Source organism: Ctenopharyngodon idella, chromosome 10, assembly GCF_019924925.1.
Source record: "Ctenopharyngodon idella isolate HZGC_01 chromosome 10, HZGC01, whole genome shotgun sequence".
Taxonomy (NCBI): Eukaryota; Metazoa; Chordata; class Actinopteri; order Cypriniformes; family Xenocyprididae; genus Ctenopharyngodon; species Ctenopharyngodon idella.
Genome location: NC_067229.1, coordinates 46629507 through 46641682, shown reverse-complemented (window position 1 = coordinate 46641682; position 12176 = coordinate 46629507). Strand labels below are relative to the sequence as shown.

The following is a 12176-nucleotide window of genomic DNA, read 5'->3' as shown; positions in this document are numbered from 1 at the left end:
AGACAGACAAATGGCAGGCGGGAGAGGGAACGGGCGGCAGAAGCACTGGGCTGCGGTATCTGTTTTTGCTCATTCTCCCAGCGTGGAGTCGCCAGCACTTCATTATGGTGCTGACAGATGACATCAGGCCCCGCACTCGCTACAATCAATCCCTCGTACACACATTCACACACACACCTTAGAGAAGTGTGGTCTTGACACCATAAGGTTGTGCAGTACAATTATATTGCAATGTTTTCCCCCACGATTTTGTATCAATACTTGTGATTGTGATTTTGATTTAGCACCAAAATTTTTACCAAAACTGTTCTTAAAACCAAACGTAAGATTTTTTAATAGGGCTGCACAATTAAAAAACATTTCAGTTTTGCTTTGCATCAACGTATGGCTGCACTTTTTTTTTTTCTGATTTTATATCAATATGTCTATAAAATAATAATAATAATAATAATAATAATAATGAATATAGCTGCAAGCAGCAATTATCGGGGTCAATCAAGCACAAAAAGGCACAACGAGTCATGCAAGCATGGCTGGGAGCATCAGACCAACTTCAACAATGAGAAATTAAAAAAAAAAAATGTTTGATTATTTTATGCAAAATGGCTTAAAAAAATATTAATACAATTACCAGTAATATGATTTAACTGCTTATCACTTTTGACCAATAGGTAGCGCTGTTATCAAATTATTATGGTGTGGTCAGTGTGAGGTGACAATGACACATACAAAGTTTGGTGTCAATATGCCAAAGAGTTGCAGAGTTACAGCCTCAGAATAAGCTTGGCATCACGCCAACAAATTCGTTGATGCATTATTCGATAATGGTTTGGGTAAATCAAAAAGCTTTTAATAACTTTTTGCCGGCATGGTCTGAAGATGATCTGAGCCAATTTTGGTGAAAATTGGACAAACGGTGTAGGAGGAGTTTGAAAAAGTAGGTTTTCAAAGAAATTCAAAATGGCAGACAGCAAGTTCGAGCAAGTTCATAATTGGTATCATTGTTCTCGGTATGACTCAAGGAATCTTTCAAGTCCAGTTTTATTAAAATAGGCAAAATTAATCAAAAGCTATTTGCATGTTTTTAAATTTCATTATACATTTTGACACGAAGGTGGCGCTGTTGCGAAACTTTTGGCATGGTCCCAATGACACATACAGAGTTTCGTAACGATATGCTAATGCGTGCGCAAATTATAGCACTTTACTACAAAATTCAAAATGGTCAACGCCCAAAATGGCCAATATTGGGTATAATATGACTCAGTATGCTGCACTGAATAAAAAGAGAGACCAGCTTTATGATTTTTAGGCAATCCGTTCAGAAGTTCTAAGCAAAACTAAACATTTTTCATATCTCCTGACTAATAGTTGCCGCTGTACCGAAACACTGCATGTAGCCTCAGGTCATGCTTGTGAAGACATGTACCAAGATTCATCTCAATATGCTAAAGTGTTGCAGAGATACAACCTCATGTTCATTTGGGCATGTTCTTTGTTGAATTTCATTTTCAAACATTAAACCATCAAACTCTTATTTTGACAGAAAACAGCAAGGAGAGCGCTTCTCATTACAAGTTTGTGAAGATAGTTGCCGCATGTTGCCCAAATGCACGTTAAAATGACCCAAACTCAGAGGACTTGCAGAGATGATATGGAGCAACATTTAATAATAATGAACTGTTTATGTTCAACAAGCACAGTTGTTTTTCCCCTCTAATCACGACACTAAAAGGACAGACTTGTGACCTGATTTTGGGTCACAACTCACCAGTTTTTCAGCACAATGGTTTTAACCTCGCTGCGGTTTCCTTCACTTTTGTCGAGTTTACAATCTATGAGATGTATGAGATGAACAATAGTGCAGCAAACCACACAAGAGAGACAATGAATTTGTTTGTGCAATTCAATTATATTATTCATCAATGAATCAGTGATATCTGTACAGGACGAGTAACACACCAAAGTTTAACACTTAAAATTACTCTATGCTAAAACTTGTGCATCTCGGCTGGATAAACTACATAATACTCTCGTACTGAAACAAAATTTTCTCGCCGCTCAATTCTGAACATAATCGATCACTTGATGATCACATGATGTTTCCAGTTGACAGCTGATAGAAGCTCTAATAATCACTTTTAAATGACCCAGTTTAATAGAATCAGTCAAATGGTTAAAATATAATAATAAGAATAATAGTAATTTAGTGGGGATTCATTTCTTTTTATGAAGGTAGTGCTGATGGTACAAAAAGTACTTTATGCTGAGAAAGCACTTTTTGATGAAAATAATGCAAAATGAATATATTTGAAAGGCCAGTAACTGCTGAGAGGTCATAATGAAGATGAGAAAAATGCTCGGTTGGCACCAAGAGCCGTGTTGCGACTACCGTAACTGATAGAAAGCAGAAAACTGGAGTTCAGTTTTGCCTGGCAAGATTCCTGTGCACTCTAGCTAATTACACATTTCAGATGGATGACTTTAAATTCAAATGAAAAACGACTAGGCCCTAAAAGGAGCATCCACAGAGATTTCCTGCTCTCCAGTTGAAATTTCCCACCTGCCCTCAAAATATTCCTCTTTCTTGCCGAAGCCGCGCTCAACTCTACCCTTAATTTAGTATCTCCGTGGAGGAGCGAAAAGCAAATGCTGCCCTATATGGACACGGACGGCGAAGATCATGTGAGAGGTTTAACCTCGGCGCGATGCACCTTCACTGCCCATCTGCGGAGAGCAGAAATCACGGGAGTGAAGTTGCCCTGGCAACAGGCCTGCATCATCGTGACCTCTCCCTCCGTCTCCCCTCTCGCACCGCAAACAAATGACTGCAGTGAGCGCCACGCTCCGGCTGATGTCACAGGTATCCATGGCAACCGGAGCTCAGCTGTGACGCTGCAGAGGAGGGGGTCTGACCGGAGGGGAGAAGAAGAGAAAACAGGAGAGCGAGAGATACAGCGGGAAAGTGTGATGCTGCTGTGACGGAAGCTTTGAAAGACAAATTCCTGCTGGTCTATAGAACAAAAAAAAATGACAATATTCAAAATATCTCAGTATAATTAAGTGCTTGCATTGAAATGACTTAAAAGGGTGATTTTTTTAATATAGACGAACCAGCATTTCAACCAAAACCAAGCCACTGTTGCCAAATAGATTTAAAAGGTTTCATGCAAGAAGTAAAATGTAGTAAAAATACATTTTAAAAAAAATAGCAAAAGATGTTTTCCAACAGTTTTTTATTAAATGAAAACAAGAAAGAATAGTATTAAATCATTTTTATTTATATGTACAAATAAACCAATATATAGTAATATATAAACGTATATAATAAACAGAAACATTAATCTACATATATTTTTAGCACAAACATTTTAATATTTAAAAAATAAATCCATTAATACTTTTTGGAGTGATGACAAATGTTTTGCTGACTCAAAGTCTTGAACAGATTCACAGAGTAACTTATCAAATGTAAGTTTAAATCAGAGATGCTATTAAAACACTCATTTAAAAAAAAAAAAAAATCTTAAATGACATGTGGTTTAGGAAACTTAAAGGGAGAGTTCACCTAAAAATAAAAATCTGTTCATTTACTTACCTTCAGGCCATCCAAGGTCTAAGTGAAAAAGTGAAAAACCGTGGGCCTTAGTGATTCATATAATGCCGTCACTTTGAGAGTAACTTATCTTATGTAAAAAACATATCGAGGCAAAACAAAATTAATACCCGTGGCTCCTGACAATTCATTGGAGTCTTATGAAGCGAAATGATCGGTCTGTGCAAGAAACTGAACATTATTTACAAAAGTATTACCTGTAATCCACCGCTTCGGCAAACGGTCCTGAGCGTGAGCTTCCTGTCGCATAATGACGTATGTGCTCAAACGTTAAAGGCACAATATGTAAGTTTTCGCCACTAGAGTTCGTCTATTCAAAACAAAGGTGTTGCTTGATGACGTTGAGATTGAGCACGGAATCATGGGAGATGTTGTCTTCACCTCACAGCCGGTGGAAAAGAATCCGACGGGACTAAGGCAGAAATCATGTTTATGGATGAGATTATTAACATTACTGTTAATGTGCGTTCACTGGACGGCTTGTGTTGCTAAATGGCATACAATTAACTTTAAAACATACTGTATGACAGAGAAAATTATGTACTACTGTCTAGTCACTTGATAAAATAGTGTTTTTCCCTGAGGCATGGTAAAACCATGGCACTTGCGGAAAATCAAGAAAACTTGATTCAAACAATAAGACTAAACGTGTTGAGCTATATAACAATAATTCGTTTCCTGTCTATAAATGTATCCAAACAGTTGTTCCCTTGTCTAATAAAACATATAATATATCAAAGCATCTTTGGTGTTTCCGTGGTTTTTACAAAATAAAAGGGTATCAAAGGGTACAAAATCGAGGGTAATGCGGGTACGATATCTTTGATAGGCGACGCACTGACACGGTCCGTGTCCTGGTTAAAATAGCTTATTTCTCTGGATTTAGATATTTTAATCCAAAAATCTTACATATTGTGCCTTTAAGAATCTGTGAAGAGCCAGTCTTCGTGATTGAGATTGCTCAAGCAATCCAGGATAAGCACAAGCAGGTACCATTTTGTTGAACAATACAACACACGAGTCCTCCCTCTCTGTTGTAAACAAACACGTGTCAGTTTTGCCTGTATGGGTTTTTTTTTTACTCTTAAAGTGACGGTAGCCGTTGACTTGCACGTGAATCACCAAGGACCACCATGGTTTCAGCTAAATATATTCTTTATTGTTCTGCTGAAGAATAAAAGTCACCTACATCTTGGATGGCCTGAGGATGAGTAAATTAACAGCAAATTTTCATTTTTGAGTGAACTCTCTCTCTAACTGCCAGATACAAAGTGCATTTAAAAATATACTGTAATATCCATGATGTGGCTTCATTTGATTGCCCCACCCAAGCTTGAAATAATCAATTACCAAACAATCTAAATCCATAATGCACCAGTGTGACTCAACTCGGATGACACACACTGGCTTATGAAGTGAAAAACTCATCTTTGGTGCATCACACACACCAAAAACCACCTCACTCCTTCCACAGCGGAACTAGATTTGTTTATATTTCCACCAGCATTGAACATCTGTTCACGGTTTCTGACCAGAGTTCTGCCATTTAACATGAGGCTACTAGAACGGCAGTCACTGTAATCGGAAGCATCGGCACACAAACACACACACAGGTTTAATACTACACCAGCGGGGTCACTCTGACAGTGTACGAGCATGCCGAACCGTGTGTGTGCCCACCGCACACTCATTAGGGGAACTCTGCGATGGCATGTCAACAGATGGTGCTTATAAACAGCGAGACTTGGAAAGAACGCATAAAACAATCCAAATAAACAAGTGAAACTAACTTTAACAAGGACACAAATGTTCTCTTTAGATGCAGATTTAGCGTGTTAATTGGCTTCAAACTTCGAATCTCTACGCCAAGCCTAAACGATTCAACCATCAGTCATATGGACGCTACTTCACACTTTCGATGACTCACGCTTTTAGAAATCTGCTAATTAGACACTTGTTCCCGCAGGACTTCAAGTCTTATGCGAGTCAACGTTCGATTCTGATGTCCACTGACTTAGCACAAGTGCTTAAATTTAGCATGCCTGCTGCAATTGGATAGTAACGTCCTGGCTGTCTATAGGGGCCGTTTGCTTAATACCTCACTGACATCAACACTGAGAGGCAGCTGCATTGACAGACTGCTAATTAACCTTATAAGACCATTCAGAGAAAGCGGAGCATGTGGGTGGAAGCTCAGTTAGATCTGTGGCCGTAACCTCGCTGTGAGCTTGAAGAACGATCTGAGCATGCTGGAGACGTGCTAGTTCGTTATATTTCACCCAAACCTCTACAGACAGACGTTTCGCTAGATACAGCTCTGATGGACGCTTTATATGTAAAGCAGCAACTTTGTGGCACACAAATGAATTCAAGACTCAACTTACAATCGATTCCAATAGAGCTTGATGTTAACATGTTGATAAACTATTGCCACGATACTGTAAAAAGTATAAAAACAATTTGGGGGAAATCTCTAATTGTACTTTTTCTGATAAAAACTGCAATCTTAAAAAAAGTGCCAGGTTTGCTGTGCTTGTCTGTAGGGCCAAACATTTTGTGATTATATATCAATATGACTATAAATTAATAATACTAAAATACTGTAAAATAAAATTATTATTATTATTATTATTACTAAATGAAATTATTAAACAAAATAAGACAAATTACTATTGTACGGAGCCCCGCACGTGACATGCAGGAAAAAAATAGTAAGCTAAATCGTGCACACGATTTATAAATTGAGGGAACTAATTAGTAAATCGTGTGCACAATTTAGCAAATCGAGGGAACGAATTAGTAAATAGTGCAGACGATTTAGCAAATTGAGGGAACAAAATAGTAAATCGTCCGCACGATTTAGCAAATCGAGGGGATGAAATAGTAAATCGTAGGCAGGATTTAGCAAATCGAGGAAACAAAATAATAAACAGTGCGCACGATTTAGCAAATTGAGGGAACTAATTGGTAAATAGTGCGCACAATTTAGCAAATCCAGGAAACGAAACAGTAAATCATGCACGCTTTAGCAAATCGAGGAAAGGAATTACTAAATAGAGCGGAAGATTTAGCAAATTGATGGAACAAATTAGTAAATAGTGCAGACAATTTAGCAAATCGAGGGAACAAAACAGTAAATCGTCCGCACGATTTAGCAAATCGAGGGGATGAAATAGTAAACAGTGTGCATGATTTAGCCAATTGAGGGAACGAAATAGTAAATCGTCCGCACGATTTAGCAAATCGAGGGAACGAAATAGTAAATAGTGGGCACGATTTACTTTTTTTCTTGCATGTCATCATTACGATTTTATTTTGATTAATCATACAGCCCTATTACACTGAACTAGTTTTACTGAAAAACTTCAAACTTCGCTTATTCAACATTACTTTAAAAATTTTTGCCATCTTTGTTTTGTTTCTTGATCTCGGCCCAGTGCATTCTGGGATTGCCTTCTCTATGAAAGATACTTGTTACGCCTTAGAATTTGGACAAAACGAAAACTCGAAGATTGCTGCTTATCTTTTGGAACAGCTTTTCTGGCCATGATGTCTTACAATGCTGTCTATCTAGGGAGCTTACTAGGTTTCAAAACAAAGCTATTACCTTGCCTTTTCAACCAATAACAATAAGTAAACCAACACTGCCATGGTGCAGACCACAGCTCACAACATTAGCCCTTCTAGAAACACTCACAACATCTACATTAGCACATCGCAGTGGTCCGTATTGATTTCTGGCTGCCGATGAACATCAGCGTTTTTCCACGAGCGTGCTGGTGGTTTCGGCATCAGCACAATGCGTAAGGTGCTTCCTGCCTCTCCAGTACCCGAAACCTCTCTGACATCCTCTCTCAGGGGATCACGGGCCAGATTTAGTGAAATTTTTAGAGCATGTGAAACTGTTGTGCCCTACCAAAAATAGACTGACGTACAAGACGTGAATCACCATCTTTGTTCTGTAAAACTGAATGCGTGCATCATATCTGAATGATTCAAACATGCAAGTTTCATTGCATTTGACCCAGAGAGTACAGCATGTTTTAAAAAGGAAACACCAAGCAAGCCAGCTGTGAGTCACATCTTTTTGTATGTTACGCACTTCACAAAAACAACAGAAGTGCATGACGTGCTTAAAAGGAGAACCCAAAAATGAAAATTCTTCCATTTTTTTTTTTCCATATTAATGTCATTCCAAACCCATGGGCTGTTATTTTTTCCGTGGAACACAAAAGGAGATTCACACAGCTCTTTTCCACACAATGGTTTATAGTCTGTCAAGCTTCAAATAGGCTAAAAAAAGCACACAAAAATAATATGAATGAAGTTGTATGATAGTTTCCTGTGAAGAACAAACTAGGGCCGGGTATTGGCTCAAATTTTACGATTCGATACGGTTTTGATTCACAAGCTTGAGGTTTGATTCCGGTTAATTTGGATATAAAATTAATTTTTGAATTTCTGATTTTTGAAGCGTTGATCATTGTAGCCAATCACAGACATATCTGTTGAGACTGTGAACACAATGGCCAATCAGAGGTGTTTAAGTTAGTCGGAATCCACTCAGCAGCACTCAAAATGCTAGGGGGAAATGCTGGTATCGTCACATTTTTTAAATTTCAGTACCGACTTGGTACCGAAGTACCAGTACTTTTGACAACCTTAGCATAGTATACTGTATTTAGCAAAATGCTCCCTTCTAGAGTTCATTTTTCTAGGTTTTGGACATTGAATGGCTTTATATTTAGGTAAATGTAACATTACGTGACATATTGTTTACAGGTTGTTTTATTGACGTCTTTCCGCGGTTGAAACACCGAATGATTACATGAGACATGATACAGATTTTGGTAAGTTGTACTGTATCTTTCAACATGCCTTTCATTCTTTCATTCATGTTTATTTCATGCTATAACTAGTAGTAAAGAGAAAGAGATGATTCGTTCTCAAGCACTGAGGTTAAAGAGCACTAAACCACATTAAAAAGCACCAAAACGGTATTTATTGTTTGAATTTTGTAATAAAATGGACAGAATTTGAAAGACTTTGTTTCACATTAAAAGTAACAAAGCTTATTGTGATTTAATGGATGGGAGGCATGATACAAAGTTCTGTTCATTTATCAACTGAAAACAGCATAGACTAAAAACATTGATTCTTGGGATTTAAGATCGGTTCATAAAAATGAGAATCGATTCAAATCGAGAAATCAATATTTTTACTCAGCCATAAAACAGACCAATTTTCAAGCCGTAGATCTCAAAATATGGCACAGATTAGATGCTGTTGGTTCTTGCATGTCTCATAGTGAAACATTATTGATGTCAAATCTTATTTGACGCATCTAAAGTCGGCATACTTGATTTGAGATCTGTGATGTTGAATATTTTTGGTAGATAACTTAATTTAAATGCAAAATTTACATTTTAAATGTTAAATTTAACTTATATTTTATTATAGGCATCATACTGTATATGCATCATATTTTAATATTACATTAAAAAACTTCAAAAGAATTGGAATGTAGCACACAAGCTGTACAAACTACTTCTATGGAGTTTTTTTTAATCCTTTTTGGAGCTTGTCAGACGTTGTCATTATGAGCATCATTGTGAAGCGGAGTAAATAATAGGCAGAATTTTCTACAGCTTTAATGCAAGATGAAACCATGAGCAAACCTGAATCATGTAGAGTTGAGCGATGCGGTACTCCTCGACGCTCATGGGCATGGGGATGCGGTACTCTTTGATCAGCATGATGGGCGTGGAGCGGGGCTGGGGCTGGAAACGCTCCGCTGGGTCAGGGGCAAATCCACCAGGACGGCCCTTAGCTCGAGTGCATCAGAGAGAAGGAGCCGAGCTCATTCTCAGACCTGGGGAGAAAACACAGACAAATCAGCTACGGATGTCCAGGGGATCACTTTTGAGATTTTGTTTTTAACTCAAGTGTTGCATAATAAGGTTCTCCAGTGAAAATATCAAAACATAATCAATCCTCACCATAAACCGCATAAATTTGCTTAAATGTTTAAAACAAAAAAAACAAACTTGAAAATAAGTCTAAATATTTTATGCAAGTTGGCTTCTTGAGTAAATTTATGTTGTTTGAAGGATGTTGAGATATATACAAGACAAAAATACTGATTAATAAAATGACTCGAGATTTTAAAGTTTGATCTGCTCAGACAAAGTGTCTTTAAAAAGCAGTGGTCAGTATGAAAAATGGCATGTCTACAGAAAATAAATAAATAAAAAAATAAAAATCTTAGATATGTTTATATATAAAAATAAAAAATAATTATTGCACAAACAGAACTCACACTGTCCCTCAGGTTCTTCAAAATGAAACAAAATGCTACATATGTAATACATATACTGTAATATTCTATATTATAATATACTATACTATACCATAATATATATGTAGAAAAAAAGTGGTAAAGCATCTTTAAACCGCAACGCATATTAAAAACAGTGTATTTCTCTGTTTGCAAAGTAGCATATTCCATATTACTTCATAATCACTCACAAAACCCAAAACCAACAGATGTTCTGTATAATCACAGGCATTACGTATTCAGGCATAGTGGTCTCAAACACATGCAGCGCCAGCAACTCGCAATTAATAAATACAGTGTTACTGTACGGCAGCAGTGCTGTACTGGAATCCAACTGTCCGCGAATGACATCTATGCAAGCAATTCCCAGAAACAAAACACAAGGGGCCTCGTTTTGACCTTCGGCTGCCATAAGAAATGTAAATCCACCTGCTGATGACACAGAGGTCCGGCAGACACCGTAACTCTCCTGCAGATCCACAGGGCGCGTCACATGACACAGGCCGCTTAGTGTAAGACGGATTATCCACAGACAACTTACCCAACTCTTCCCTGAGAGGTAAAGCAGACAGATGAGTGTGTGTGAGCAGAAAGGTGAGCTGGTGTAAACACAAACACCGTAAGACTCATAAACAATCACCAGCAATCGACTAAGCGACCATCTCAAGGTTCCCAAGAGGGGCCATGTTAGGTGCAACAGCTGTCAGAGCTAAAAATGGCATCCACGACGAAAAATATCTTGCTATTTGGTCTATAAATAGCTTGTATGGCTCAGTTACGTCACGCACACTTGCAGTAAAAAGGTTTGCGCTGTGATTGCGCTGTCTTGCCCCTGGTGAAAAGGAAGCATTCAACACAATTACAATAGATTGGCTGGAACCTCGATGAGCCTCTAAAAATAGTAACAATAATCAAAGGCCCACAAAAGGAAAGGTTAAAGACCAAACTACTGTTTATCACCAATGCCTCATTCCAAGATACTCCAAAGCTTAGGTATTAATATAGGAAATTATAAGACAGAGTTCACCCAAAACTAAAAATTGTTATTGCTTACAAAACTGTTTTATTTATTATTTAAAAAAATATATAAATACTATAAATAATTCATAATTATTTGATTTACCATTTAAATGCTACAAGTACACTACCGTTCAAAAGTCTGTGGTAAGATTTTTTTTTAAAGAAATTAATGATTTTATTCAGCAAGGATGGATTAAATTAATGAAAATGACAGTAAAGCCATTTATAATATTACAGAAGATTTATATTTCAAATAAAAGCTGTTCTTTTGAACATTCTATTCATCAGAATCCTAAAAAAAAAAAAAGTCACTGCAAAAATGAGTATTTTGTCTTATTTCAAAGTACAAATATCTAAAAATTCTTAAATCAAGATACATTTTCTATACAAGAAAATGACAGAAGATATATAGAGTCTTGTTTCCAGTGGAAATAAAAAATCTAAATTAAGTGCATTTTGCTTAAAACTAGTAAAATTATCTGCCAATAGGGTAAGAAAAATAATCTTAATGCAAACCGAAAACAAGGATTTTTTTTTCTTACCACATTGGCAGATAATTTTACAGCAAAATGCACTGAATTTAGATTTTTTCTTACGTCATTTTTCTTCTATCGAAATTGCACCTTGATTTAAGAATTTTTAGATATTTTGACTGGAAACAAGACAAAAATACCAAGTAAGAAAAGCATTTTTTGCAGTGTGGTTTCCACTAAAATATGAAGCAGCACAGCTATTTTCAACATTGATAATAATAATAATAATAAATAAATGTTTCTTGAGCAGCAAATTAGAATGATTTCTGAAGGACCATGTGACACTGATGACGAGTAATGATGCTTAAAAAAAATCAGCTTTGCATCACAGTAATAAATTACATTTTCAAAGTCACCATGTGCAAAACATTCCAGTTTGTGCTCCGAATAAAAATAAAAAAAACATGTCTTTTGCCAGTTTGGAACCACAGAAATGCAAATAAATGCTGGTTTGGAACGCCACAGAATCTAAATTAAGGATATCAAATACAATAGTACAGTGTTTTAGAAATGACAAAGCATAATAAAATGATTGAATTTATTCTCTTTTGGCATATATATGTCAGAATATCTGTGGTTTCGTCATTCTTCCACAGGACAGGCAATAAAAGGTCACAGCTGGAAGTGATTATCGAGACCAGGAACAAATCTGTAATGGTCACTGCTGGTG

At 36.8% G+C, this 12176-nt stretch overlaps 1 protein-coding gene across 6 annotated transcripts in view; it reads right to left on the bottom strand.

Annotated features, from left to right (window-relative positions):
• LOC127520973 (membrane-associated phosphatidylinositol transfer protein 2) overlaps positions 1–12176 on the bottom strand; it is a 68961-nt gene that overhangs the window by 37426 nt on the left and 19359 nt on the right. For 5 of the 6 annotated variants that reach the window (XM_051909745.1, XM_051909748.1, XM_051909749.1 and 2 more), the window contains exon 2: positions 9295–9488. In XM_051909745.1, the coding sequence (XP_051765705.1) occupies positions 9295–9372 (78 nt within the window). In that variant the 5' untranslated portion in view covers positions 9373–9488. Of the gene's footprint in view, positions 1–9294; positions 9489–10494; positions 10642–12176 lie in introns of those variants that run through there. The other variant, XM_051909747.1, reaches the window with a different exon arrangement.